This window comes from Notothenia rossii, assembly GCF_949606895.1.
Source record: "Notothenia rossii genome assembly, chromosome: 3".
Classification (NCBI taxonomy): Eukaryota; Metazoa; Chordata; class Actinopteri; order Perciformes; family Nototheniidae; genus Notothenia; species Notothenia rossii.
This window is the reverse complement of record NC_136901.1, coordinates 76697926-76725349: the sequence shown is the minus strand read 5'-3', so window position 1 is coordinate 76725349 and position 27424 is coordinate 76697926. Positions and strand designations below refer to the sequence as shown.

General features: G+C 40.9%; 4 protein-coding genes across 6 annotated transcripts; 2 read left to right on the top strand and 2 right to left on the bottom strand.

The window, feature by feature from the left end:
• Positions 1 to 1620: 1620 nt before the first annotated feature.
• Positions 1621 to 9462, bottom strand: LOC307033149 (zinc-binding protein A33-like). Its single transcript, XM_079671493.1, has 6 exons — positions 8777 to 9462; positions 7957 to 8052; positions 5976 to 6209; positions 5764 to 5786; positions 4601 to 4716; positions 1621 to 4009 (listed from the first exon to the last, which is right to left on the bottom strand). Exons 1-6 carry the CDS (start codon positions 9290 to 9292, stop codon positions 3444 to 3446), a joined length of 1551 nt encoding a protein of 516 aa, XP_079527619.1. The 5' UTR covers positions 9293 to 9462; the 3' UTR covers positions 1621 to 3443.
• On the top strand, positions 9128 to 14690 carry LOC307033151 (endonuclease domain-containing 1 protein-like). Of its 3 annotated transcripts, none has more exons than XM_079671496.1 (3): positions 9128 to 9251; positions 12657 to 12993; positions 13854 to 14690. In XM_079671496.1, the coding sequence occupies exons 2-3, from the start codon at positions 12694 to 12696 to the stop codon at positions 14463 to 14465; spliced, it is 912 nt and encodes a 303-aa protein (XP_079527622.1). In that variant the 5' UTR covers positions 9128 to 9251; positions 12657 to 12693; the 3' UTR covers positions 14466 to 14690. The 3 variants fall into 3 exon arrangements, with proteins under 3 accessions (XP_079527622.1, XP_079527623.1, XP_079527621.1); XM_079671497.1 differs by lacking the exon at positions 9128 to 9251 and adding an exon at positions 10981 to 11136; XM_079671495.1 differs by lacking the exon at positions 9128 to 9251 and having other exon boundaries at positions 12471 to 12993.
• A 2167-nt stretch (positions 14691 to 16857) lies between these two features.
• On the bottom strand, positions 16858 to 23611 carry LOC307033148 (uncharacterized protein). Its single transcript, XM_079671492.1, has 5 exons — positions 23429 to 23611; positions 22715 to 23037; positions 20932 to 21191; positions 18855 to 18966; positions 16858 to 18723 (listed from the first exon to the last, which is right to left on the bottom strand). Exons 2-5 carry the CDS (start codon positions 23016 to 23018, stop codon positions 17717 to 17719), a joined length of 1683 nt encoding a protein of 560 aa, XP_079527618.1. The 5' UTR covers positions 23019 to 23037; positions 23429 to 23611; the 3' UTR covers positions 16858 to 17716.
• A 245-nt stretch (positions 23612 to 23856) lies between these two features.
• mif (macrophage migration inhibitory factor) lies at positions 23857 to 26862 on the top strand. The gene is made up of 3 exons (XM_079671500.1): positions 23857 to 24112; positions 24729 to 24901; positions 25505 to 26862. The coding sequence occupies exons 1-3, from the start codon at positions 24005 to 24007 to the stop codon at positions 25569 to 25571; spliced, it is 348 nt and encodes a 115-aa protein (XP_079527626.1). The 5' UTR covers positions 23857 to 24004; the 3' UTR covers positions 25572 to 26862.
• The last annotated feature ends 562 nt before the right edge of the window (positions 26863 to 27424 follow it).

Genomic DNA, 27424 nt, shown 5'->3' with positions numbered 1-27424 from the left:
TAGTTAACGGAGAGAACAAGACATTAGCCTGGCACGTATAGTCTTAAGACCTGCACTCTATGGTTAACGTTGAGGCAGATGACGCACGGAGATAAAGCTGACATGGATAAAAGATACTTTTTATTTGGGTCAGACTAATTGTCATTATTTATTTGTTTGTAATAGTAGTCACAGATTACTGCACAATTGACTCGAGGGATCTCATTAACCTTGCTCAACTGGACATTGAAAAAACCACTTTGTGCGTATCCGTAACAGGTTAACACAAAGTCAAACAAAGGCAACACAACCTGGTGAATCAGGGTTTTGTTTAGACTGTGTCAAACAGGACGTTGTTCTAACCTGTAGCGTAACATCCCGTTTGTTTTGTTGCATTATATTTTAGAACGGGCTGAACAAAGACCCTTTATGACCTACAACTTCCTGGTGTCTCTTTGACCTATTGTTGACATGGGTTTGCTGGACCATTGGCCTTCTCTCTGCCTTGCTGTTGGTGCCTCATTCCAGATGTTTTGGATCTGTATCTTTGTCCTCCATGAGTCATCGTACTTTGCCTTTCTTCGGTGTCGTTCTACTGATAATACTTTTCTTTAAAGAGGCAATGTTTAAGTTGTATGCGGCCATTCTTTAGTTAAAAACAGTGAAACAACCAGAGACTATCTCACGCTAAATGGGGGTTCCACTGGCCCCTTTCTCCACTTCCCACATCCCTACTTCTGGCACCATTGCTCGCTTTGACCTTGGGCGAGTGGCAACACTTTTCAAAGTGCTCTTCTGTGGTAATTCCTGCTACAGTAGGTGTCTCCAGGAGCACATTTTGCCATGATGACACACAAACACACACAGACTCACAAGCTGAAACAATACAAACGTCATGGTCACGGCTGGTTTTGAACTAACATCATCAGCAGAATGTGAATAGCTTACAGTGTTGGCTGTATGTCATTAAGACGTTTATGTGTTTTGTTTCAGAGTAATCTGCTGAAATGCCAACTGCTCTTCTGCCAACTGGGTGGCCTTCTTGACATGCGGCAGACGAAAAGAAGGTGTAAGTCATTTTGTAATTTCTTACCTTTGGGGCTTAGACCAGTAAACAAAAGTTCAATTACACAGACTTAACAGCCTCCGTTTACTGGTATAGCAAACGCACAGATGGCTAATGTGAAAGCTGATGCCATATGTAAAGATTATGACAGTCAGTAGTACATTTAGGTTGTATTGACTCAGTATTGAAGGGTGAAATGCTGCCCCCATATTTCTTCATATCGTTCATTGAGTAAAGGATCTAAATATCTTATCCAGCCCTGCCTCCTGTCTGTTTGAAAATTCCTAGAAGTTGCTTGAAATACTAATGTTTGCAATCCATCTATATTATAACATAGTATAATACAACGTGGTTTGTGAAATCTGGCTACATATTTAAAATTGAGTTGGGTGGAAAATAATTCTGAATCACCCAAGATGAGATGTTACCTAAAGCTTTATTTTGTCTGCAGATAGCTTCCTTATGGTTATAGGAACAAGTTTAAAGTTGTATTATAAAGAGCACAGAGAGACAGTGGTGCTGCCTTCAAAGCTAGATGAGGGTGCCCTCTAGTGGAATCAAATGAAACAACAACATTAGTAGGACATTTAATCGAATTATTAAAATCGAACGGCACATTTCTAAATAGTGTTTTCCTTATTAAAAACTTCAAAAACACTAAGAAAATATTTCGGATCAATCGGTTGATGTATTAATTGTGATGGAACATTCATGTATATTAACCTTGTAAAGTAAAGGCATTTAGAAACCAATATTAGTAGGCTAGTCATCTGATTTACACATCATTTCCTCAGTTGAACTCTACATGTTATTAGAATAACATGATTGGATATATAACGGCTATAAAACGGTTTTAAAATATATGATATTATAATGTTAGATATTTTTCCAAAACACACTAAAATATTTTGCATCGACTGTTAATACAATTTTGAAATGTTTTTTCAAACAACCATTCAGTGTCCAAATTGCATTGTGTGTATCTTTGAGCACCAGCTAGCTGTCACATGATAACTCATAGCCTCCTAAAAATCAAAAACTTGTCATGGACCCTTTTAAGTCTTTGGCCTTTGGCTATATTACAAAGTGATATGACCTACCACTTTTCTAATTAATTCAGAACAAATACAAAATAGGATATAGCCATTCTTTGTGTTTCTTCTAAAAGCAACACAAAAAGTAGTCTGTTTCTCTGTACTCATTTGGCTCCCAGCCCCAAGCCCATTCATGTTTACTGACATTTTTTTCTTAAGAGCTTCTGCTCACAAAGTGAAAACAGGGTTTAACAAGCAAATGTATTAAAAATAAAAAGTTAATGATGGCATAAGAAGACCCTTTGGCTCTTAAAATGTATCTCAGATGTCCCTCATTTCTCTTAATCATCTTTGAGAGGTTTCAAAGGCGGGATTGGAGTCCAGTTGTGATCTTTGCAGTTGATATATATATTATAACTTAGTACCTTTTTAACGCATGTAAGATATGCAACACTAAGCTGTCTGTGGCTCTTTCCTGCTGTCACGCTGCAAATTTCCCCTCTGTGGGACTAATAAAGGTATTCTGATTCTGATAAAACATGACTTGGAAAAGCACACCTGTCTAAAGTGTCACAGCTGACAATACATCAGGGCAGTAAACATGCCATGAGGTTGATGGCACTTCCTTTCATTTCAAATACAATGAAGTCCTTATGTCATAGAGATAGGAAATATATCCGTCTTTGGCTACACAGACAGTATTTGTTAGCAGGCCATCATAGTCAGTTTTTCTGGTGAAACCAGATTCAATGATTCAATTACTTCCCAACTGCCCCCACTCTCTTTTAGCCTTTTTTTAATAGAAATAAAACCACATTCTTAGTCGAATTGGTGGACACTGTAACAACAAATTGAAAGTGCCTGATCCTCACAGCGGCAGATTTGCAGCACAGAGCAGCGGGGGTGTCACATGTGTTTATCACGGAGAGTTGAGAAACAGGAAGGCGGAGGATTTGCACCTATTTCGCAATATTTTTGGATTTCGACTAACTGCTAATCGGGAACATGATAACATCAATGAGACAATCTGAGAATTGCTGGTATGAAGTTCACGGACGGTGTCAGGTGGAAACATGCCGGGGCCCGTATTGAAAGCTCGTCCAGAGAGGCCAGGCACACATCTATTCAACATTACAAATATTTTCTTTGATGTGTTGACCATAAGAAAAATAGAGTATCAACAGCCATGTGTTCTGAAGTCTCACTTGTCTGACATTGTCTGACACTTGTCTTGTTCTTTAGTAGTTTCATCTTCCTATTTAAAGTCTCGTGTTTCAGGGTCACTTCCAAGTTCCTTATCACCACATCTGATGAACTTTGTCCTGCAGTTTTATTCTGGATCTGTTCTGAGATGAAGGGGGAATCTATCCCCAGTGTGGTGTAACTATGGTGAGGGGCTCCCTGTTGTATCCGTTGATAATTGGCCAGGGATTAAAGTACGGAAAAACAGGCTCTTTGAATGTTGCACCATAGAAGGTGAAGAGGTGGGCCATGTTTCCTGCATCATAAAACCCAACGTCACCAGAACTATAGTCCAGATAGACCCCCACCCTGCTAGGGGGTTTGGAGGGATATATCATGGTCTCCTCTGAGTCAGTACATGCCTCGTACTCGCTGCTGCCATCACCGTTGTCCCTCAGCACTAGGGTCCAGAAGCCGTCATCTGGGCAGAGGCTGATCTCCTCCTTCCTGTTGACGGAGGCGGTGGCCACGCCCAGACCCCACGCTGTCTTGTTGCCCACCTCCACCTCCCAGTAGTGTCTCCCAGAGGAGAAGGCTTCAGAGCCCAGGACGATGTTGTAGCGGGTGAAGCGCTCTGGATTGTTGGGCAGGTTGGTCTGGATTCTCCCCACCTCGACGCTGGTGCAACACGGGGACACCCACAGGCGGGGGTAAGCTGTGTTCGGGTCAAGGGTCACAGCGGTGATAGCTAAGAGGGCCATAACATGAGAAGGGTTAGAAATGTTGCAATTCAACAACAAACTTGTTTTACAGAGAAAGACTGGCTGTGACCTTCAACTAGATGAGTGAATGCCTTCCTGTCTAATTAGTGTAAGACGAGCTGGATAAGAGCATCAGCTACATGGATACAAATAAAATATAAATGATATGCGTCAAGATGTAACTCCATTCTTTAGTGCAGTCTAGTGTTGCACGATCAACAACAATGCATGATTACATGTCATTGACTCAAATTACCCCAAATAAATCTTGACTTTGACCCAAATTTGACCCAGAAGTTTGGAGAACAGGTACAGTCAAGTTTAAAACTAGTTGTCCAACTTCTCTAGGCAGAGCATGTTGATAATGAGACAGAACATAAAATGCAAAGCAAATAAATCAAGTATTAATAGATAAAGGAAACTGTTTTTTAAAGAGGCACAGACTTGGAAACTGCCAATGTTTCACAGAACCCGAGTTGCAATATAAGATTACGTTTTTGTTAAGCTTTACTGATGTAACTGAGCCTCAGCCACATTTATTGCCATTGCTTTCATAATTGTGTTAGGTGTTTAAATACCTGGCTGAAAAATTGAGCTCATTTTCCTCCAGGTCCTGTACTGCAGAGGTCCCAGGAACTCTCCTGACTGCAGATCCACAGTCACCTCTGGGGGCTGCTCAAAAAAGCTCTGAGCCCTGACGGAGGGAAAGAAAAAGAGACAATGAGATAAAATAACTTAAAGCAAAAAGCCTTTTCACTTCCCATAATATATATCTATTGTTGTGGCTGCTTTAGTGTATACACCTTACTACAACTGTTATGTTATTCTTGTCCTTTCACATACGTAAACAATTTGTTTCTTATAAAATACAAGACCAATATATATTAAAGTGGACCTATCATGCTATATTTGAATAATATATTGTAGGACCATACCTATATGGCATATTTATACCTTTTATTTTTCAAAATACCAAACAGATCATGAGTTTTAGCCATTCCTCATTTCGCTCAATTTAACACTGTCTTTTCATGGGCTGATTCTGTGAGAACAGCACCATCTAGAGGCCTGGCATATATACTACAGCGTCTCCAGCGCTTTCGAACGACAATGTCCGTGGCTGTCTCCTGGTGGAGTTGGCCCAATAGCCGTAGCGCCACTTCTGTGACGTCATAGAAGTGTTCAAATCTGGATCAGTCTGTATCAGATCCGTTGCAGCCCCTTTTTAAGAGATTTGGGTATGGAGGAAAATAGAGAGGGTTGTGTTTTCTGACACTTGGTGGGTTCCCTGGAACACCGGGGACATATATTCATGTATAAAAGACGTACAAAAGTGCATTTTGCATGATAGGTCACCTTTAAACAACTTAGAAAAGTGAAGATTCAAGCCATGTACAGCAAGCAGTGCGGACTTGAGTCGCATAATTACATTGTATCTGCATTCTTACACCTATTTAAGAAGAAATGTCAACAAAACAATGGCAAATGGTAAGACTGCTACCTAGTGGTCACTAGTTGGCGTGACAATGTTTGGCAAAGATATGTATGTAAGATAACATGATAAACCACAACAATGCCCCAACATCCTGTTTCAGCAACACTCAAAGATAGTTACAAAACAATACACCATTGTGACTTTAGATTTAGGGCAACAGTCAAGTACAAGAAGACCGGGAGATTATCTAGAAATGAATAAGTGACTAAGACATTAGCGATAATGATCAATTGTGATAATACTCACCCTCCAATGAAGTCTTTGATTCCCTGAAATAGAGCAGATCAAAACAAGCCTATGATTACAAAATACCTCACTCTTTACTGTAACATGCAGATAATATCTAAAACTGCATATCTAGAATAGAATATCAACATTCTTTGGTATTTCCAATAATATGGGGTAAAATAAATGTGCTCTACAAGCATCATGAGCATCATATTACTTTTCTCTCATACCTTGAGTTGCTCAGGGTTTTCCTCTTCTGTCAGTTTGAGGCGAAGCTCGTCGGCTATATTTTCCATTTGGCTGATTTGCTCTGTGGTCTCAGTGAGCGCCTCCTCCAGCTGCTTGAGTTTCTGCTCTTTTTGCCACTGAAGTTTCACCTTTATGCGCTCCTCCTCCTCAAGCAGGAACTCCCTCAGACGGCCAAACTCTGCGGTGACCATCTCCTCCAGATCTCCTGCTCGCTCCTAAAACACAGAGGACCCCATTAGCTAGAACATGGAAGAGGAGTTGTAGTGTTTCAGTTTTAACCATAGACTGTAAATATATGTTTCAACACAAGGCCAAAGTACTCTGACATTTGAAACATCTAAAATAAACCAAAAAAAGGTCAAAAGCTGTGTTGCTTCTGATATACCTGCTTGCTTTTAATATTTAAAAGTTTAATTTATCAGAATTAACCAATTTAGCATTGCCATCATTTTCACACACAAACAAAGACAGTTTTTTTTTTTTAAGTGGGATGACATTTTACACAGCAGAACTAAAATATGGTCTTTTTAATTTCAAACATTCTAATTTTTTGTGAAAACGTTCCACTTAATTGACCCATAATGCAGCTTGATCTGAGATGTAGGTGTTATGCTAGCAGCTAATGTAGCTTTTCGTCATTAGTCTGAAAATATATTAATCTGACTTTTTGCAGTTCTTTCTGGAGCTTTACACTTTTCACATATGCCGTAATATGACCTGTGAACGGATGTTGATGTGAGGTTCCCCTTCAAGCAATATAATCAAAGCAGGACCTTTACGTTTCTAAGTAAAGGAGAGCAATACTTCCTTTATTGCTGACGCAGGTAGAAAAAGATTGATAGGTAGACAAGCAAAAATGATAAGAAACGTACAGACACACACACAGACTAAGAGAAATTGTCCGGAAAAGAAAGCTTGCCAAACTTCCTCTGAAACTTGTTGACCCACATCCTGTCATACCGGCAGAGAAACAGAAGTGAAAATCTGTGAATGTGCATATAAACTGTGTCAAACAGATAGACAGTAAGACAGTAAGACAGACATGCTGGGACAAGCAGACAGACAGGATAGAGAAAAATGTGTAATAACCTAGAGCAGAGATAAGTGTAGCAGCAAAAAACACTTTAACAAAGCAAACATGCTACACTAATTTCTCGGTTGAACACACACTAGCGCACCCAGACACACAAACAGACCACTATTTGAGGTAAGAGCTGCTGTGCTGGATAAAGCGTCACAGCATAAATTCAGCCAGCTGTTATCTCTTTCTGTAAGGTTGAGCGACATAGTTCTTGTACTGTGTGTGTGCATGTGCTAGTTTGTGTGTCAACCAGTGGTAGAAAGTTACGTAAGTATTTAACCTGTACTGAATGTATGTACAAGTTTGAGGTACTGGGACTTTACTTAAGTATTTACATTTTATGCCACTTCTACTTCACTGCTTTTGGAAGCAAATATTGCACATTTTACTCCACAAAATGTATCTGACAATATTACATTTGTGTTACTGTGCAGATTCAGATAATAAATACAATATACTTAAACAAATCAATTGTATTTTTACTTTGTGGTATCGCTACTTTTAGATAAGAGACCTGAGGGCCGCATTTGTGAAAAAAGATACTGTGAGAAAGACAAACGGGATGATGTGCATGAATGTTTATTTACCACCTGTGTCATTTCAGGAGGAACTTCTACATTTGCAAAACATGAGAAAAAACCACACTGAGTAACAACCTGTTGTGTCATTGCCCGTCATAGTTAGGATTAGTCATCAATCAGTCTCGCTGTCAGACAGGTAAAGGTGGAGGAATGTTTCTTGGTGACCAGAAATGCAGGTTCAATTCACAGGCAAACACACACACACACACACACACACACACACACGTATGCATATGCTGGGATTATGTCCAGGGTGTTTCCCAATGCTTCACAAACAAATAAACACATGTATCTGTATACCTTAATGACGAGGATCCTTTCATTGGTCTGGCTTTGGAAGAGCGTGGCCTCCTCTGTCTGCAGCTCAACCCTCTCCAGAGCGATAGACAGCTTACCCTGCAGCACAAAACAATCACATGCTAAACATCAAACAGAGGTGGTGTTGCTAAACTGGATTACACTTAAAAGTTGATTAAATTGGTGTATCTGCTCTGAAAAACAACAACATCCTTAATGGGAGTAATATGATGTACACATACTGTCCTCAACAGACTGCTGAGAGCCACAAATTCAAACAAAGTGGAAAATTCAGTCTTGGTGAAACATGAGAGGCCTCTCGGAGACTTTTCAAACAAACTGATGATGGTCAGCTGTCGGGTTAAAAGCATAGGGGGCGTTAAAGGAGCTCACACTGTTCTGCTGAATTCCTGTAAATAGCAAAGGCTGCCAAGGCAAACAGGGAGCCTGCTTTAAAACAATAAATGCCATTTCACCACATCTGCTAAAGCCAGAGCAAATGAGTTCATTTATTAAATACAATCCTTATAAACTAGGTTTCCTTTGGCATTCAGGAATGCTTGACAAACCTGAGATATGTTTCTTTCCAAGAACAAGGAGAGGTGTGTCAGAGGAGCATGCATGGCACTCCCTAAAAGACTAAAATACTTTAAGTTTAGTGATCAACAATGACCATGATCAAATAATGATCACCAAGTTCTTTATCTTAGAGAGGAAAGTTTGTAATATTGGTTTTAAAGTAAGATTATCCCCTAATTTAGGCCTAGCTAGACTCAATCTATTGGTAACAAAAACGTGTCTAACTCAGCCAATCAGAACGTACCTTGTAGTTTTCAAAGGCCTCTGTAATGGGGATGACATTGTGGGTCTTGTGGTCCCTGGACATGCCGCAAACCAGGCAGATGGGGAGCTGGTCGTCCTCACAGTAGAGCTTCAGCTTCTCCTCATGCTCCTCGCACATATCCATACCCAGGCGCGGCCAGTGCCCGGTGGAGGAGGCCAGGCTGCTCATGCTGGACCCCGGCTCCCGCTCCTCCGGCTCCTCCAGAGGACCCCCTGAGTCCCACCCGGTTATCCCCGAGGCCGTGTCCATGCACCGGGCTCTGCGCACACTGTCCACCACGTTGCACAGCAGCGAGTTGGGTCGCAGTCTCCCGCCGCTAGACTTTCTACACTTTGGGCAACTCGACAACTCGTCGGCCTTGACTTCCCAGCACTGAAGGATGCACACCTGGCAGAAGTGGTGTCCGCACTCGAGGATGACCGGGTCCCTGAACAGCTCCAGACACACCGGGCAGGTAAGCTCACACTGCAGCTCCTCAATTGTGACGTCCGCCATTCTCTGCTGTGAACATAGTCTTTAAACAGCCGCACAGGAAAAGTAGTTGACTGCTCTTCCGTTCCCTCCGAGACTGAGAGGGAGTGGTCTGAGGCTGACAGCAGAGCATGTTTTCACGGAAGAGAGGAGGACGTGCAGCAACAGGCTGAGAGCCTACTGGAGCTGCTCCATGACAGGGCGTACGGTTTGCATTAGCCCGGAGACAAACTGGTTTTGGTTTTATTAGAAAGAGTTAGCCACAACGACAAACACTCATGTTACTGTAGTACAGTACTGTACTGAGTTTGACCCCTCAAACATTAAGACAGTGAACAAAACTCACCTTTCAGAAGGACCTTTAACGTACTGTTGTCTCTTTGTGTTATGTTGTTTCATTGTTCGATTTTATTTACATGTTTTATCTTTTTATTTATTCATTTTTAACCCTGAAAGTGTCTTGTATTATTATCAAGCAAAACAATGCTGTTATAAAGTATATTCCTATTGACAAAAGGTTACCTTTACCTCATGAATCAACCCTTTTCCTCTTTAAAATATATTTCAGATTGGGTAAAGTTGCCCACACATAATTTAGAAAAAAATTCTTGGTATTAAGAACCTTTAAAAAAATAAAAACTTCGTTATTAAAATATATCCAAGCAAGCAGTGGTGGAATGAGTGTTAAGCTGGTTTACTTGAGTAGAAGTACCAATACATTATTTTTAAAATACTTAATTGCAAGTAAAAGTCCTGCATTCAAAATGTTATACTTAAGTAAAAGTACAAACATGTTATCAGCTAAATGTACTTAAAGTATAACACGTAAGATTAATCATTGTGCAGAAAAAATGGCCTTTGTGTAATTATATTTTTATATGTGACATTTCTAGATAATATTTTTCAAAGTGACAGACACAGATAATAGCATTTAACTTTTATGGACAAACAAAGTTCTGATTGACTTTTTGTAAAATATTGAAATAATTTGACTCTTTTGTGACTTAAAGAGTTAATCCACTTGTTTAATTTTTAGAAATGCATTTTGTTTAAAGTAGCTAAAGCTGTAATAAATGTAGTGGAGTAAAATGTACATGAATTCCCCTTTTATTCTAGTGGAATAGAAGTATAAAGTGGCACACAATGTAATACTCAAGGAAAGTAAAAGTACCTCAACATTGTACTTAAGTATAGTATTTGAGTAAATGTACTTAGTTACTTTCCACTTCTGCGTCTAAGTAATTAAGTGAATCAAGTGAATCAAGTGTATTAATAAAGGATAATGAAATAGCCTTTATAATGTCACTGAAGAGTAGAGATTCTCTCTATTAGGCCAACAACAAAGGTTAGTAGGCCTAAATCATCTATTATTATATATTATATACATATATACGAACGTATGGATATGCTAATAGTAGGTAAAAGTTATTGACCTTGCATCTTAGACACTTACTGAGTTAGCCTATACCTAAAGCATATTGACTAACTCAGTCACTGCATTCAAGTTGGTATCTAAACGTTCTCATACTCATTCATTACCATAACTTTCATGTAGCAGTAGAGAATATTAGAGAGCTTTAGGGCTCATTTCTTTGGCAGAGTGAAGATGTATTCCAACTTATTTCATTAGGTAAGCGAACCAATAGAAGTTTTGAAACACACCCCGTAGCCTGTGAGTAATTGACACAAAACAAAGAATGACACAGCGTCAGTAAGTACCATAGATCTTTGCTTCTTCTTGGAACAACAGAGGTGGATCTTTTATTGCTTTTTTTTTACTAACTCCTTAAGTGTATTTTATTTCAGTCTTGCCTTCGTGCGTGCAAAGGGTCAACAAGTTCCATATTAAGATGCTGAAGACCAATGTGGTATGAGCACTTTCTGTTTCTCATCAGTATAAAAAAGAAAGCTAATATCTGTTTTATGTAAGGCTCTGCAATTGTCCTCTGTGTGGAAACCGAAAACGTGGTAGTTCCAGGTCAGCCACAGGTTGCAATTCATCCCCAGTGACTGTAAATGCAGGGTTATTATTACTCACGGTAAGTTCCACGAACTGACCATTATTAGCTTCTGCTTCCGGGATAGTCAGCCTGCTGCCGAGTATTATTCCTCTGAGTGCCCGCTAGATGGCCATAATGAACAGTCTACCCACCACATCTCAAAGAAAGGATAAAGATTTGAACAGTGTCTACTCCTTTTTGATTAAGTGTTCAGGCACTGCTCATAATCTTTACCTGCCGATGCTTTATGCTATGAATTAATACATGTCCAGAAATTCTCCATTCATTTGTCAATGTGTATTGAAGGGAGCAACATTTCATAGTTTTGTCTTTTTAAGAACACATACAAAAATGAAGAGACATATTGGCACTCTATCAATGTCCTTATGCTAGTATAAATACTCAAAATAAGAATCAGTGGTATCTGTTTCTAATCCTGGTCCTACCTTAACTATGCCAAGGTTTCAGTTAACATATATTTATATTTTAACTTGAGCAGAAATACAGATACTGTAAATGTTCCCACTAACAGATTAATCACATAGTGAAATAAAGGAGCAAGACCTTTGGTTTCTGGTTCCCTTAAAGAGAAAAGTGTTGATGAGAGAAGAAATATCAGACAGAAACTGGACAGAGACAGAGAATGAAACTTGCTGAATTGTGAGTGTTTGCGTAATAATATCAGACTCATCATGAATTACCGGTAAACAACTCTGAGAGACAGTGTAGAACAAAAAAGCTTATGCATGCAAGAATCAAAATAATTGTTTGTACTTCAAGCATCACACTGTAATTTATAAAGTAGCTCTGCATTATGCAAGGCATTTGTGATTTTCTGGAAACATTGAAGTCTCATGATGTTTCACCTTTTTACAAAGTTTGAGGAAACTTGAGACAGGAGGGGATGTCTACAAGACATCAACAACGTCTAGAACAGTCAGCAACAATAAACTGCATCGTCAGTTCCTGTAACGTTTACCACATTAAAACGAATAAAATCCCTGTTATAAATCTGGAATATATCTTACTAAGATATACACTGTTCTAATCAATAAACAGTCCAAACCACCAAATGATTACAGACTGAAAGACAAAGCTGTCCACCTCAGCTCATGAAAACAAGTGTTTGCAGAGCCATGTTTTTTAGAAGGCAGACTGACTGCTGGTTTACAGGGGAAGTTTGACATGAGAATGGGGGGGAGTCACTCTCAATCACAGGGTTCCTTGACTCAGTGTATAAATGAGACTACCTCAGTCCTCAGACAGTCTTCAAAGGCAAATACTTCAGGTGGTGAATGGACACTCAAAATATTGGTTTTATTTCAATCTAAAGCTTTGTCTGAGAAGAAGTCTGAAGTGTCATGTTTGCTTGCATCTCTTTCCTGAAGACATAAGTACAGCTGACCTACTGATCTGTTGAGCAGGATGTCTCAAAAGAAGAAATTCTGCACGGGAGCTCTGCTTCTTCTCCTCTGCTGGTTGGGTGGCCAGGTCCTTGGCGAGATCAGTGACGACTTCTCCCATTGCCTTGATTTCTTCTACAATAAAACCCCACCAAAGGGTATTGATGCAGCAGGATACCAGCCAATATGCCAGCGTTACAAGAACCAGTACCACTTTGCCAGCCTGTATCATCGGCAGAGTCGTGCACCGATGTACTCTGCGTACAGACTCGGTCTTGCAGATGGCAAACGGCCCAATAATACCTGGAAGTACGAGCCGCAGGTAAGCAAAAAAAACTGTGTGCAATGTACAAGAGTAGCCAATTTCTTAATTGAGAAGAAATAGCGTTAACTATTTAGTATGATTTGTTTGGAAATGCTAAGTTCATACAGCCTCGTTTGTTATTTTTATAATTATTATATTATTATAACTGATATTTCATCAGTGAGGGTGGACTGAATACAACACCTCTCTGTAAAAGGCAACTCAGTTTACCAGCCTCCCAAATTAAATCTGCTGAAAGTTTAGCAACAGCTCGTTTTTAATGTTATAACCATTGTGAAGGTAGGATTTGTTGCAGTACTGTTGTGTTTTGCGTCTTTAGTTTTAGATACATTGTACACTTTGATTATATACATTAGCAGCAGGAACTAGTATCCTGACAAGGGCAGAGTGTAGCTGGGTTTCTCTTTGGTAATTATTATTCTACAACAGAGCATAACTTAATTTGGTTCATGAAACTCACATGCGAATGTTGAGTGTAAATATAAATAGCTTGTGATTTCAGAAATTCATTAATCAATAGCTTGTGATTTCAGAAATTCATTAAAGTGTTGGCATTCTTATGTAAGCTAATTAGAATATATGTTTGTTTCAGGATACGCTGTGTTTCTGTTTGTTTAGTTGTCCTAATGGTCAATGTGTGACTGGCGCAAGTTTCAATATTTAACTTATAAGAAGCAGCCAATCTTCAATTTTTAAATACAGATTGCTGATCTTTTCTCTTGTGAGATGACAAATAAAGGAAAATGGAGTTGCCTAAGTTTTGTTTCACTTTTCAAACTAAATGAATGAATTGAACTAAAAAAGCCAGAAAATGCAGCTTCTAGAAAGTCACATGTCTTTCTCTCTCCATCTCTAAGTTGGTGTTTTCCCGAGCCAGCTCAGAGATGACACCCTTCCAGTTTGCTACCTACCTGGATCAGAATGTGATTGAGAGCCAGGCGATGTCCAACGACTACAGGGACTCAAACTTCACAAGGGGCCATCTCAATCCCAGCATGCACCAGAAGACAAAAGAAAACCGCCAGGCCACCTTCACCCTGACAAATGTAGTCCCTCAGCGAGCGGGCTCCAACGGTGGCTCGTGGAACGGTCTGGAGAATGAAGTGTTAAAAAGATTCAAAACCTACTGCAACGGGTCGATGCATGTGATCACCGGAGTCTTGCCTTATGAGTCTGAACCCCTGCGGATCAATAACAGGGTGTCTGTTCCTGAGTACATGTGGTCTGCCTACTGCTGCCCATCAAACAGATCTGACCTTCCTGCCCATATGCAGTCCTTTTTCCCCACACATGCTGCAGTGGGGAGAAATGACCCGAATAGTGGGGAGGAGATTGTGCCAATTAATGTCAAGGCAAAAGCCTCGAAGAGGGGCTATGATGTGAGGCGCATGTCCTTAGAGACTCTGGAGGGCATCCTGGCACAAAGGCTGGCCATGTCCGTCAGTCTGTTCCAGGGGCAGTGTCAGTAGAAAAGCTTTGCTGGTTGCTGAAGTCACCATGTACTGCACATGTCTTTGTACTTAATTTCTGAATGAGTGTTTTATTAATCAGGGCATTATAATTGTCTCATGATGCTTTACATTTTTTTGTGATTTTAAAGTTTTTTATTTGTATCAATAGTTTCCCCTTTTGTTAACGTCATCCTGTAACCAAAGATCCACATGATTTTACTAATAAAAGCAGATTTAAAAAGATGTGCCTTCTACGGAGCAAATTGTGTTCATTTTATGTCAAATACTCTTTGTTCACAAAAATGCAAACACCTCTAAAAGACTTTAAATCTGACATAAATATATAAGTGTACATTTGCTGTGACCATTTTTCTTTCATGGAAAACAATGTCGCTCCCGGTGGGCTGCGTCAAAAATTTAAATACAGATAAATATTCTGGAATATGCAAGATAGTATCACAAAGCATGAATATCAGGTCGTCTGTTCATTTGTACATTGTGGTCTGCCTACAGTTTCCCGTCTAACAACTGACTCTGAAGCCTTTTTTTCCCCGGGTGTCAAACTAAATTTCATCGTGGGCCACATTAACATGATGGTTGCATTCAAAGGGCCGGTTGTAACTTTAAGACTATATAAAAATACATATATAAATATATTTAATATATATAAAATAACGTATTATATTACATTATTGCCTTTGCATTGGATTATTTTCGGTTATGGTAATAATAACTTCATAATTAACTACGTCTGAAAGAAGAAGTCTTTTCAGTGAGAATGTCACAAAATTATTTAAAAAGAAAAGCCAAATTCTGGAGGGAAAAAAAGAAAGTGACATTATGAAAAAAAATTCTGAGAAATGTAAAATTTGAGATGCATTGTGGGACATGTAGTATATAGCACTTTTCAACACAAGGCAATTCAAAGTGCTTTACAAAAAATGAAAGACATTAAGAAAATGGCATTTAAAATCAGTCATTAAAAAGAAAAGTTAATAAAAGAAACATTAAAAGAAAAAATACATGGATAAAAGTATCAGTGCAGTCTAAGATATGAATAGTTCAATTAAAAGCAGCGACAAAAAGAAAAGTCTTCAGCCTGGATTTAAAAGTAGTAAGAGTTGCAGCGGACCTGCAGGTTTCTGGGAGTTTGTTCCAGATATTTGGAGCATAATAACTGTAAGCTGCTTTACCATGTTTAGTTCTGACTCTGGGGACAGAAAGCTGACCAGTCCCTGAAGACCTGAGAGATCTGGATGGTTCATCATTTAGCAGGAGGTCAGAAATGCATTTTGGGCCTAAACCATTCAGTGCTTTATAAACCAGCAGTAGTATTTTGAAATCTATTCTTTGACACACAGGAAGCCAGTGTAAAGATTTCAGAACAGGAGTGATGTGATCCACTTTCTTAGTGTTAGTGAGGACTCGAACAGCAGCGTTCTGAATCAGCTGCAGCTTTCTAATAGATTTTTTAGTGAGACCTGTGAAGACACCATTACAGTAGTCCAGTCTACTGAAGATAAAAGCATGGACAAGTATTTCCAAATCCTGCTGTGACATTAGTCTTTTAATCCTAGATATGTTCTTTAGGTGATAGTAAGCTGATTTAGTAACTGTTTTAATGTGACTGTTGAAACTCAGTTCAGAGTCCATGACTACACCTAGATTTCTGGCTTTATCGGGTGTTTTGAACATTGCAGACTGAAGCTCAGCGCTAACTTTTATACGTTCTGCCTTGGCTCCAAAAACAATTACCTCAGTTTTATCTTTGTTTAATTGGAGAAAGTTCTGACACATCCAGTCATTGATTTGTTCAATGCACTTACTCAGTGTTTTAACTGGAGAATAGTCTCCTGGTGAAATTGTTACATACATTTGTGTGTCATCTGCATAGCTATGGTAACTTAAATCGGCCTGTAACCGTATAATAAGCATATCATATTCTTTGCAAGCTCTTGAGGGGCCACAGAAAATGAAGTCACGGGCCGGATTTGGCCCCCGGGCCTTGAGTTTGACACCCCTGCTCTAGGGAATCTTATCTGCATTTATAATAACCAGGGTTCTTAAGGGTATGTGTTATTGTTTTAAGCGAAAACAAAAAATATAACAAAAAGGCAGGGAAAATTATTAATCTTTCACTGGAACTCATTAAAAGGGGTATCCTTAACGAGATTGAGCTCAACTAAATTGTGAATGCCAGGCTCAGAAAAAAATTGAAATCAATGGAAATGTCTTCGTATTCGTTTGTGTTAGCTTATATCCCGTTTTTTTTTTTAAAGGATTTGTGTTACCCCTCATGATGTTGAAACATTGAAAAGGACAGGCCTTACATTCCAGTAGAGGGCGCTCTGCCCCCATTGCTTCATGCCATTTAACCAAGCCATTCAGTTCAGTTCTGTAGTTAACCAACGTAACACGTTTTTTTGTGGCATTTAAAAAACTTGATTCCCAAATCAAGAGACTGTAAAAAAAAATCAAAACTTGTGATACAAATAATTGTTGTTTTTGCTAAACTTTCCAAATATTATAAAATAAACACTATTTCCAAAGTCACAGTAAATATAACCCCCGACCAGTGCCCGTTTAAAGCCTTAAAAAGAGGCCTTCACTATTCAATTATTACGTTTTCAATCAAAATGTTGTCTTGCGAAATAGTGATTTGATATAAATATTTTAAGTATATGTATATACCTAATTTAAAATTTATATTTTGTCAAAGTCATCTAGTAATGGGTTCACCAACCTCAACATTTTACAAAAAAAATCAAAACCGAAAAAGATAAAACATAAATTATATAGGATTTAAATATTTATTTCTTAATAATATTACCAACACAAAACATACAAAATACCAAGCTGTCAATTAACTTGTCCGGCAAATAACAAGGGCATCAGCGGCAACACAAGTAACTGATAAAAAGAAATAAAAGTGCAATTTATTGATTATCATAAATAAGTATGAGCTTTGTACATACGAATGAGATCACCTCAAATTGAAATGGCTGAGACTTTTTTTTTTTCAAGAAAACACCATGTACAACTGACTTCCTGTCAACTTTGGACATTTGCTTTTTTCACTTGCACAACAAAAATCATACACACATGTATCTGCTTCTTTATCTTAAAAGGTAATTCAATCAAATCAATATAAATCACTTAGAATAAAACTAGCATCCACCAGACACATTCATCCCTTGAACCTCTACAATATTCAATAAAAAACCTGCTTTTATCCATCCAGTTCTGTCATATATTTCAGGAAGAGCCTCTTAAAAACACTGGTGGTTTTTCAGTTGCTCCGCATCACTAAAGCCACTTGCACAGTTGGAGCACTGGAGTGCCATCTTTTCACTAGTGTGTATGAGTTGGTGTCTCTTTAAGTACTCCACACGACTGAAGCGCTTTCCGCACGCTTCACAGCCGTATGGACGCTCTCCTGTGTGGATCCGCTGGTGGCGCTCCAAGTTTCCCAGCCGGCTGAAGCTGCGTCCACACTGCTGGCACCGGTGCGGCCTCTCACCTGTGTGCACCACTTGATGTCGCTCCAGTGAGCGCGAGTGTGTGAAGCGCTTCCCGCAGATCTCACAGCAGTGCGGCCTCTCGGCGGCACAGGCGCACTCGTGGTTCTTGAGAGCCCAGTCGTGGCTGAACGCGTTGCCACAATGGGCACACGGGAACACTTCTTTCCCGCTGTGTGAAGGAGAAGCTCCCAGTGGACACGGGTGCTCCTCCAGCTCCGCCTCGGAGGTGAAGCCTCCACCACACTGTGTGCAGAAGTGGAGCAAGTCCTCAACCCCCTCCTCTTCTCCACTCTCACCGACACTCCCTGAAGCAGACAGGTGGGGCAGGTGCTCTGACTGTCCCTCCTCCACCACATCCTGCTCAGTCAGGACCGCAGCCTCCTCCTTCAGCTTATTGGGCCACCTCAGCTCCCCCCCGGCCCTCACAGCGTCCTTCAACCTGCCTGGTCCTATCTGCTCCTCTCTCTGCAGAGTCGGCGGCTCAAGCTCTTCGTCGTGCTCTAATCCATCGAGACCAATGAACTTCGGGGCCAGGCTGTCTTCGCTGCCTTGCACCACCTCTGATTTGGGGCTGACAGGCTGGGAGGCTGTCATGGCCGCCTGTTCGCGGCCCCTCTCGGCCCTCAGTGCCGATTCAAGACCCCTCAGTTCATCCATGGTCATGCCCCCCTCCGACGGCTCTGCTGAGTCCTCCTCCCAGTCCTCCTCATCCCTCTCTCCTGAATGAAGGGTCGGGGGGCGATCGGACAGTTCTCCTGAGTAGAGAGAAAGAAAGCAGAGAGAATGAGGGACAAAGCTTGTGATATTATTCCCACTTTAAATGTAAACTACTGGCTTCTGAACATTTTGCTTCTTTCCCTGAATAGGTGTGTCCTCGGCTCATTACCTTCGCTCGTGGCTCTGGAGCCCGTGTGCCGCTTCCGGCTGGGCGTTTCCATCTTCAAAGCTTCTTTGATGAGCTGGAGAGAGGCGGGTCGATAGCCCTCTGTTTGTGAAAACTGCATTGAGAAGCACAGAGAATACCAAAAATGTAAAATAGTAGCACCACGTTTAATTAAAAAAAAAGTGCATTTAAATGTGTAAATGCCTTTTTTCAAATTGGCTTGTTAAAGGTTAAGATGGTAACATAGTCCCTCAAACTATCATAACCTATAACCTGATAGCAGTGTATGATCTGTGGAAAGAAAAGCTACAGGTGGGCTACCCGAGTGTCCCATTACCTGCGTTTTCTTATACAGATTATTTGTACCAATTATACCATGTAACCTGTAAGTCCTCACTGCAGGAGAAAAGGTTCAAATCCGACACAGCGCCTCCTTTTACAGTCTGTATTTCCTGTTTATGTAATAATGAAAAAAAGGCCTACACAATTATCTGTTTAAGCAATCAGTTGAGGCAGACAGACAATACAGTTACTGAATATTTGTCCATATTTGATCACTGCTGCATAGTTTGACCGTTTTACTGGGTTACACATGCCTCTGATTGGTTGTTTTCCTTTTTGCGTAGAGAACATCTTGCAAATAGAATTATGAGCACAGAAGGAGGCGAAGAGACTTTTAAAAGTTATTGTGCTAATGTGATAAGTAACCAACTGAACATTTAACTGAACGTTAGCTCCTTGAAACAAAACAATAAGATTGGTTATTAAAGCCATGCTGTGTCAGTCGTGATGTGTCGGTCGCGAACGAGCCGATTCTTTTGAACGGCTCTTTGGTACGAACGAGGGGAACCGAGTCGTACTTGGTGAGAGCCGTTCTTTTTATCATTCAGTCGTTGGTCCGCACTCACTGCCATGCCAAAATCCACTCGCCTTCTGTGAAGACCCCCCCCCCCCCCCCCCCCCGCCTACTCTGATTGGTAGGTTTCAGCACGAGGATTGAGATGGGGTGGGTCTTAAAGGAATATGCGAGAGAGAGAGAGAGAGAGAGAGAGAGAGAGAGAGAGAGAGAGAGAGAGAGAGAGAGAGAGAGAGAGAGAGAGAGAGAGAGAGAGAGAGAGAGAGAGAGAGAGAGAGAGAGAGAGAGAGAGAGAGAGAGAGAGAAGTCATAACAGGTGGTACAGGACGGGTAGACGACGTGTTTTTCGGATGGAAAATGAGCCGAACGCGAAAACGCAGCAGCATTTGGATGTACCTCAACCAAAACCCAGGCAGTGATAAAGCGCACCATTTGTAAAGGCAACATATCCTTTAAAGCAGGGTCAACTAATAATCTCCATCGCCACTTAAAAACACAGTATCTAATATTAAGAGTTGCATGAATTTCATTCAAGGCAAGGCAGCTTTATTTACTTAACACGTACAGAGGGTAAATTCAAAGTACATTCACTGACATGAATGACATGGATATGGCGCCACCTTGTGTCATGTTTACAATGCAGATTATTGACATTAGGTCTAGCAATACAGTCAATCATTATCCTGGTGATTATTTTGCAGATAAACCTAGTAACTCTCTAAAACCCTTTAAAAAAATGGCTCTTTTGAACGGCTCTTTGAAAGGATTGGAGCCATAAGATCTGGCTCCCTTCAAAGAGCCATAATTCCCATCACTATGTGTCAGTCCTCAAAAACAACTTGTAATGACTTCCCAGGGAGGCCAACAACACATTCTGCATGCTTTGAATATGCAAATACAGAAGATAAGTGAAGAGGGAATATGTGCCTTACTGTTCATGTGGGTGTTTTAAGCAAACAGCTTTTCACCTCTACTTTCTACCTAAAAGCTGTTGAACTTGCGAGGCGGAGAGCGGCTCATCGGGAAGCTAAATATCAAATCAATATCCTTCCCGTCATCAAGTGCATCTCAGCGGTGATTTGATGGCTGACAAACACAAGCACAACTCTCTCATCTCTCTTTTTCAGTTATTTTCCATTTGATATGAAGCTGCAGAGATGCTGTGCCACTTCTTCCTCCTCCTCCTCCTCCTCCTCCTCTTCTGAGAAAGCCTGTCTCCCTCACCTCCTCTTTGATGTTGGCCGGCTCCTCCCTCTCACCGCTGAGGCTGCCCTCCCCTTCCTCGTCCTCCATCATCCCTCCCTCATCCTCTTCATCCCCGGGGTACTGGATGAGGTACATCTCCCTGGCCTCCTTTCCCCCTCTTCCTCCTGCTACCATCCCCACAGCTCCTCCTCCTCCTCCTCCTCCTCCTCCTTCCTCCCACACAACTCCAGGCCAGCGTTTGCCATAGGCTGCTGCCGGGCCCTTCTTTGACTTGCCTCCTGTGGAGAAGAGAGGAAGACAAGGGAAGGGTGGGAGGGAGGTGAGAGAGGAAGGAGAAAGAGTGCAGGTGGGCAGGAGAGAGGGAGGGTGAATAATGAGGGGGAGATAGATAAGTGGGAGGAGATGATTGGAAAGGCCAGGAGAGCCAGAGATAGAGGAGAGAAGAGGGTGGAGAAGTGGGAGATGAGGAGGAGGGTGAGGAGGAAGAGGGGAACAGGAGTAGAGAAGAGGTTGGGGGGAGGGAGAAAGTAAAAGGAGCAGGGGGAGGAGTAGTGAGCGTGATGAACGAGTGAGGAGAGAGTGGGCGTAGAAGGACAGACGAGAGAGAGGATAGAAGAGGAAACCATGTGAAGGGGAGGAGAAAGCGAGCGAGGAAGAGAGAAGGAGAAGTGGAGTTGGTGGGGGCCATAGGGGAAAGGGGGAGGAAGACAAGGGGGAGGACAAGTTGAAGGAGAGACAGAGGAGGGGTGAGGATGAAAAGATGAAAGAGTGGGACAGCGAGAGGGGAGGTGGAGCAGGAGTGTGTCATTATGGTGGTGATGTGAGGAGTAGAGTGGAGGTGGCGGGGGAGGAAAGAAGGGGGTGTGTGTGTGTGTGTGTGTGTGTGTGTGTGTGTGTGTGTGTGTGTGTGTGTGTGTGTGTGTGTGTGTGTGTGTGTGTGTGTGTGTGTGTGTGTGTGTGTGTGTGTGTGTGTGTGTGTGTGTGTGTGTGTGTGTGTGTGTGTGTGTGTGTGTGTGCAACGTGACGAAGGAGAAAAAACAGCAGGAGGAGGTGGGGGAAGGGAGAGAGGAAGGAGGCGTGAAGGAAAGAGGAGCAGGAAGGGGAGGAGGAGTTGGAGAGAGACAGAGGAGGTGGGGGGAGGGAGAGGAGCAGGGCAGGAAGGGAGGGAGGGAGAATGTGTGCAAATTCACATAGGAGTGGGAGGGACAGAATGCAGCGGAGAGGGGGAGGTGAAGGACAGAGGGAGAGAGTATGAAGAGGAGGCGGAGGAGGAAGGAGGGAGGGAGAGATCAGCTCCTGCCAGATGGTTTCCAACAAAACAAGTGCGTCTCCACATAAGCCCTGACTGCACAACAAGAACCTGTTTCTCACCACACAGAAACAATCATACTCAATATTGATGTTTGAGCAAAGTGTCATTTAAATGTCATCAGAATCAGGTTTACACATACAAGGAACCTGCCTTGGTGTATGTGCATACATAAACAGTTAAAGAAGATACATTGGAAGAAAAACGAACAAGACGAGAAATATTTACATTAAATATATATACACTAATTGACTGGGTAAGGTAATAGGACAAAAATAATAACATTAAATGAAATATGTGCAGTATTGTTACCAAAAGTGAAAAGCTGTGCAGATATGAATTCGCTTTGTATGTGCAACTTATTCAGAGGGTTGTGCAAGACTGACAGTAGGCTACTTGAAATAAATACAAACTAAATATATGACAAACTAAAAAGGTGGTGTAAACCTGCTAGTTTTGGAAGGTAAACCTAAATCCTAAAGCAATACTTACGGGCCTCCGCAACTTTTCGTTTCTGCCGCCCTCCAGCCCGCTCCTCCGCCGCCGACAGCCCGGCGCTGCGGCGCTGCGCGGCCCAGCCCATGCCGTACTTGCGCTCGGCTCTCAGCTTGTGGTCGGTGAGCCTCAGCCGCTGTTTGAGAGCCTCGTTCTCCTTCCTGTTGAGGGACAGCTCCATCAGGTAGTCGTTCACCATATCCTGGAAGAGTTTGGAGATCTCGCACACCGAGGCACGGATCAGACTGTCCATGACAGACGTCAGATGCGTCTCAAATGTGGACACCGATTCTTCCATCATCGTGGCCACAGGTTCAGACCTGGTTCAATAACAGTGTGTTACCATCACGAAAGTTACACAGTCTAATGTCATACATAGCTTAAGAGACACTGCATGTATCCATGTTATGCCTATCGCCAATGTCATGTACAAATATTAACTTTATTAGTTAGTGAGCAGCTGCACAATACATAATATCGACATAATTTGTGACAGTGATTGCACACATGGTTATTCCACTTCTGTTATCGTTTACTTAAACTAAAGTAATGCCTAATTTAAGCTGTGTAATACCACATACAAGTTAGCTTGTTATTAAACGTGCATTGTTATTGACACACAGTAATGTAAAAGTGGTAGAGGAGGAGCAGCGTCTCCGTCAGGAAAGTGATCGCGTTAGCAGCCTGGCTAATTTAGCTCTGTATACGTACCGTTTCTTGGATGAAATGAAGAATAACTTGGAGGTGAATCGGCGACAGACGGTTTGATTTCACGGATCGCAGATATGCCAGGTCGATGTTCATGAGCAGAGAGACGCGGTGACAAAGGAAAGCGCCATCTAACTTCTGCCCTCTCTCTCCGTGCCACTGTTTTCCCTCTCGCCTCCTTCTGCTCTACTTAATGATGCTGGAGAACACTGCGCATGCCCAGTACCGTAATTACCCTACACTCAAGAATAGCCGCACCCTGGAAAAATCAACACATTCAGGATTTCATGCACCATTTTGTATTTATTGTGGTCTTGACAGCAGTGTTAAAGTGTTAAGTAAATTGGAAAATAATAGCAAAGAACTACTTAGCTTTCTCTTGGTTGGCGTTTTGGTTGGAGTGTGAACAGAACAGTGTCTTCCAGACTGGAAGGAGGCGCTGTGGTCTCTTTGTCTGCCAGCTCAACCACAGAAGAAGAACAGCCTTATATTTTAATTTTATTCTGTGCAGAGCAGAATTCGGAGTCGTATCATCAGCAGCAGCCTGTGAAGGGAGAAAGATAGAAAAAAGGAGTAATCATGCCGATGTTCACAGTGAACACCAACGTGGCTAAAAGCGATGTACCGGCGGCTTTGCTCTCCGAAGCCACCGAGCAGCTGGCCAAACATATGGGCAAACCTCCACAGGTAAAGTAGACCCTAATCCTGCACAATATCCTGATGCTCAACGAAACAGCGGCTATGTGCCTTTATTCTTTCCTATATGTATTACCTTGGTAAATGTAACTTCTCTGCTTTGTGCAATATGACCAAAAACAAGCAGCTAAAATAAGGGATATACTTCCTGCTCAAGTAGGTTATGTAAACACAGTAGGCCTATTGACTATTAGAATAGGTAGATGCATGATCAGTGGCGTCAGTTCACTAAACCCACAAGTTAAAAGCAAGTATCTATAATTTCAAGCAAACTGATGCTATATACTACATATATTCTTCTATTTTAAACGGTCAACAAATATTTAATACACAATCTTAAGATTTTTTTAACGGTTTTGCTTTGGTGACTTTTCAAAAACATTCTTCGGTATTGAGTTGCAGTGTAGTTATTTGGATTCACAACTCCAACATTTCCAAAATCCTTAATTTATATCTTTAGCTTAATATTGAATATATGCTGAAACTACAATAGAGTTTGACGTTCAAATAGGTTAAGAACCAGACACTATGACAACAGTTGTGATTGATCCACATTCACCCAATGTAAGCTAACCTCAGTTGTGTGCCTCTTTCTTGCATATACCAGTACATTGCTGTGCATATCAACCCTGACCAAATGATGATGTTTGGAGGAAAGGGCGACCCCTGTGCACTCTGCTCCCTTCACAGTATTGGAAAGATCAGCGGTGCTCAGAACAAGCAATACTCTAAACTCCTGTGCGGACTGCTCAACAAACACCTGGAAATCTCTCCTGACCGGTAGGATACAAACAGCAACCAATACATATACTGCAATAATGTGAGAAGCAAAGTGAACATGGTGACAGAAACATATAAAGCTCAATGTTGTGCTTCCTTGTCTCCACCCTCCTCCGTCCTCCTGCCTGTGAGTCGGAATTAGAAGTATGTTCAGCAACTCTGATCAATAAAAGATCAATCGTTTTTGCGTACTTGCGTGACACATCTGTACAATTTGTAAATATATGAGTGGTCGTGAACACTGAGATCATTAAATACAGCGGTATAAACAATGAACAGTTGAATCGGATTTGCATCAGGTTCTATTTTATTCACGTTTGGTAAAAATTAAGTCTCCCACGCATGGATGTCTCATTTTGTTAAATGCCCGTTGCCTCGACCACTCTCTCTTTGTGTCTCTTTCTTGCCGGATCTGCTTGCATCTCAGGTGGGAGGAACTAAGACATGAAAGGCATAAAAGAAGGAAACAATAATGTACAAAGTCAAACTGAGAAATAAGAGGAGGGGACGGACAGACATAGAGAAATACTAGTGTAACGCGCATACCTTGCTTACTGTTAATGTCTTATCTTAATATCCGATTTCTCTTTCTGTCTATTTCAGGATTTACATTAACTTTACAGATATGGATGCAGCCAATGTGGCCTGGAACAACAATACCTTTGCCTGAAAAGGAGGTCAACACACTGAAATAAAAGATAATTCCAGTATTTTCCTGTATGTACGAACAGAGTTACATTTGGCAACATGAAGAGTCAAAGACACAGGTGGTAATTTAGAGGTGACTATACTGTATGACTAATTTGAATAGGACTTAGCTGGACTGTTTTGCTGATTCTTTTCCATTAATATGCAATAAAACAACCCTGCAGAACCTAAATAATTCTGTGTTTTCCTTGAGTGTCTAGCCTGACAAAATCACCGTACATTTTACAAGATCCCTGTTTTTTTATTAGATTCAAACACCCATTGAAACTTACAGAACTGCAGATGAATGAAAATGCAGACCAAAACAATAGTAGGCACCTAAATGTGAAGCAGCTAAATGGAATTTGTTCATGAATCGTTCTTTTGGTTATTTAGACGTGTGATTTCCCTTAGCCTATTTAGCCTGACAGATATTTGGCATCGGGCATGACTACCTCTCTGAGCTTCTGAACGATCTGAAAAAACATAGGAAGAGACAGAAAGTCCTCCTTTTCGCTTCAAAGAAAAAATCTTAATGAGCTGTCAATCGTTCATGCTGATGTTGACATAATGGGTGTCATTTATTTTAGCTAAATCCTATCTATTAAAAATGATATAAATCAATATTTAATCCCTTGGCAGTGCCTGTTTTGCTATAGAAATGTCCTTTTCATGTTAGAAGCCATTTAATTAGGTCACTGCCATGTCACATTAGACAGATGGTAAAAGCTGTGATATCCATATTAATCTTTAGGTGGCACCCCTGTTTTAGAGTTTTGAGCACATGCAGATATGGCCAGCCTGAAAGGCATCTTAATATGCAGGGTGGGGAAGAGTACGGCAAACCTGACTGCTGGCATACAGTCACTTCTCTGTGTTCTGTTTTGTAATGACATGGTGAATTCCCTAATCCAAGACTTTTAATTAAATCTTAGTGTCGTAATAGAAATTTGATGGATCGCCAGAACTCTCTTTTTTCAGTGTCAAAAAGTACAAATCACCAAGTATGCCTTTGCTATAAGAGGCAGTTCATCCACTTTCCTTCTAAGTATTCTTATATTGTACATGTTTTAATTTGGTGTATGTGCAGGACTGGGGGAGTTAGTTAGTTAGTTACCGTTTTACTTTTTTTTTTTTTATTTACTTGCACTATTTTTTCTGTGTTTCTGTTTTATTGTGTTGCACTGTTGGAGGAGCCTGTGACCTAAGATTTCCATCAACATAACTACACTGTAGCTATGTACGTATGACAAATAAAAGCCTTGAACCTTGAACTAGTTACATGTAAAAGAGTTAGGGTATTACATTAAAAATGTAATGTAATTTTAATCAGTTACATGGAAAAAATAATACGTATAATATAATAATACAATTACAATAACTCAATTAAAGTAGGCCTACACGTATCTCAAAATTGTACTGTATCATGTTTAAATAAATCTACTTACTTCCCAATGTTGTGGATTCTACAACTCCTCAGACTTCGTGGGCTCTCCGTTTTATAACGATTATGGCCAGCTTTTCCCCTCACAGTGTTGTCAAGGCCTTGTTGGTCTGTGTAACCAAATGGTAGCAGACAGTGACACGGTATGTGCTTTAGAAGAACAACGATTGGGGTGTCCAAACTACAAATACGGCCCTCAGCTAATTCAAAAAGTATAATGAAATATGGCCAACAAATGAAACTTGTGCTTGTCATATATTGTACTTCGAAAAATGTATATATAAAAATAAATATTTTATTTATATAGCACCTTTCAACACAAGGCAATTCAGAGTGCTTTACAAAAATGAAAGACATTAAGAAAATGGCATTTAAAAACAGTTTATTTTTTC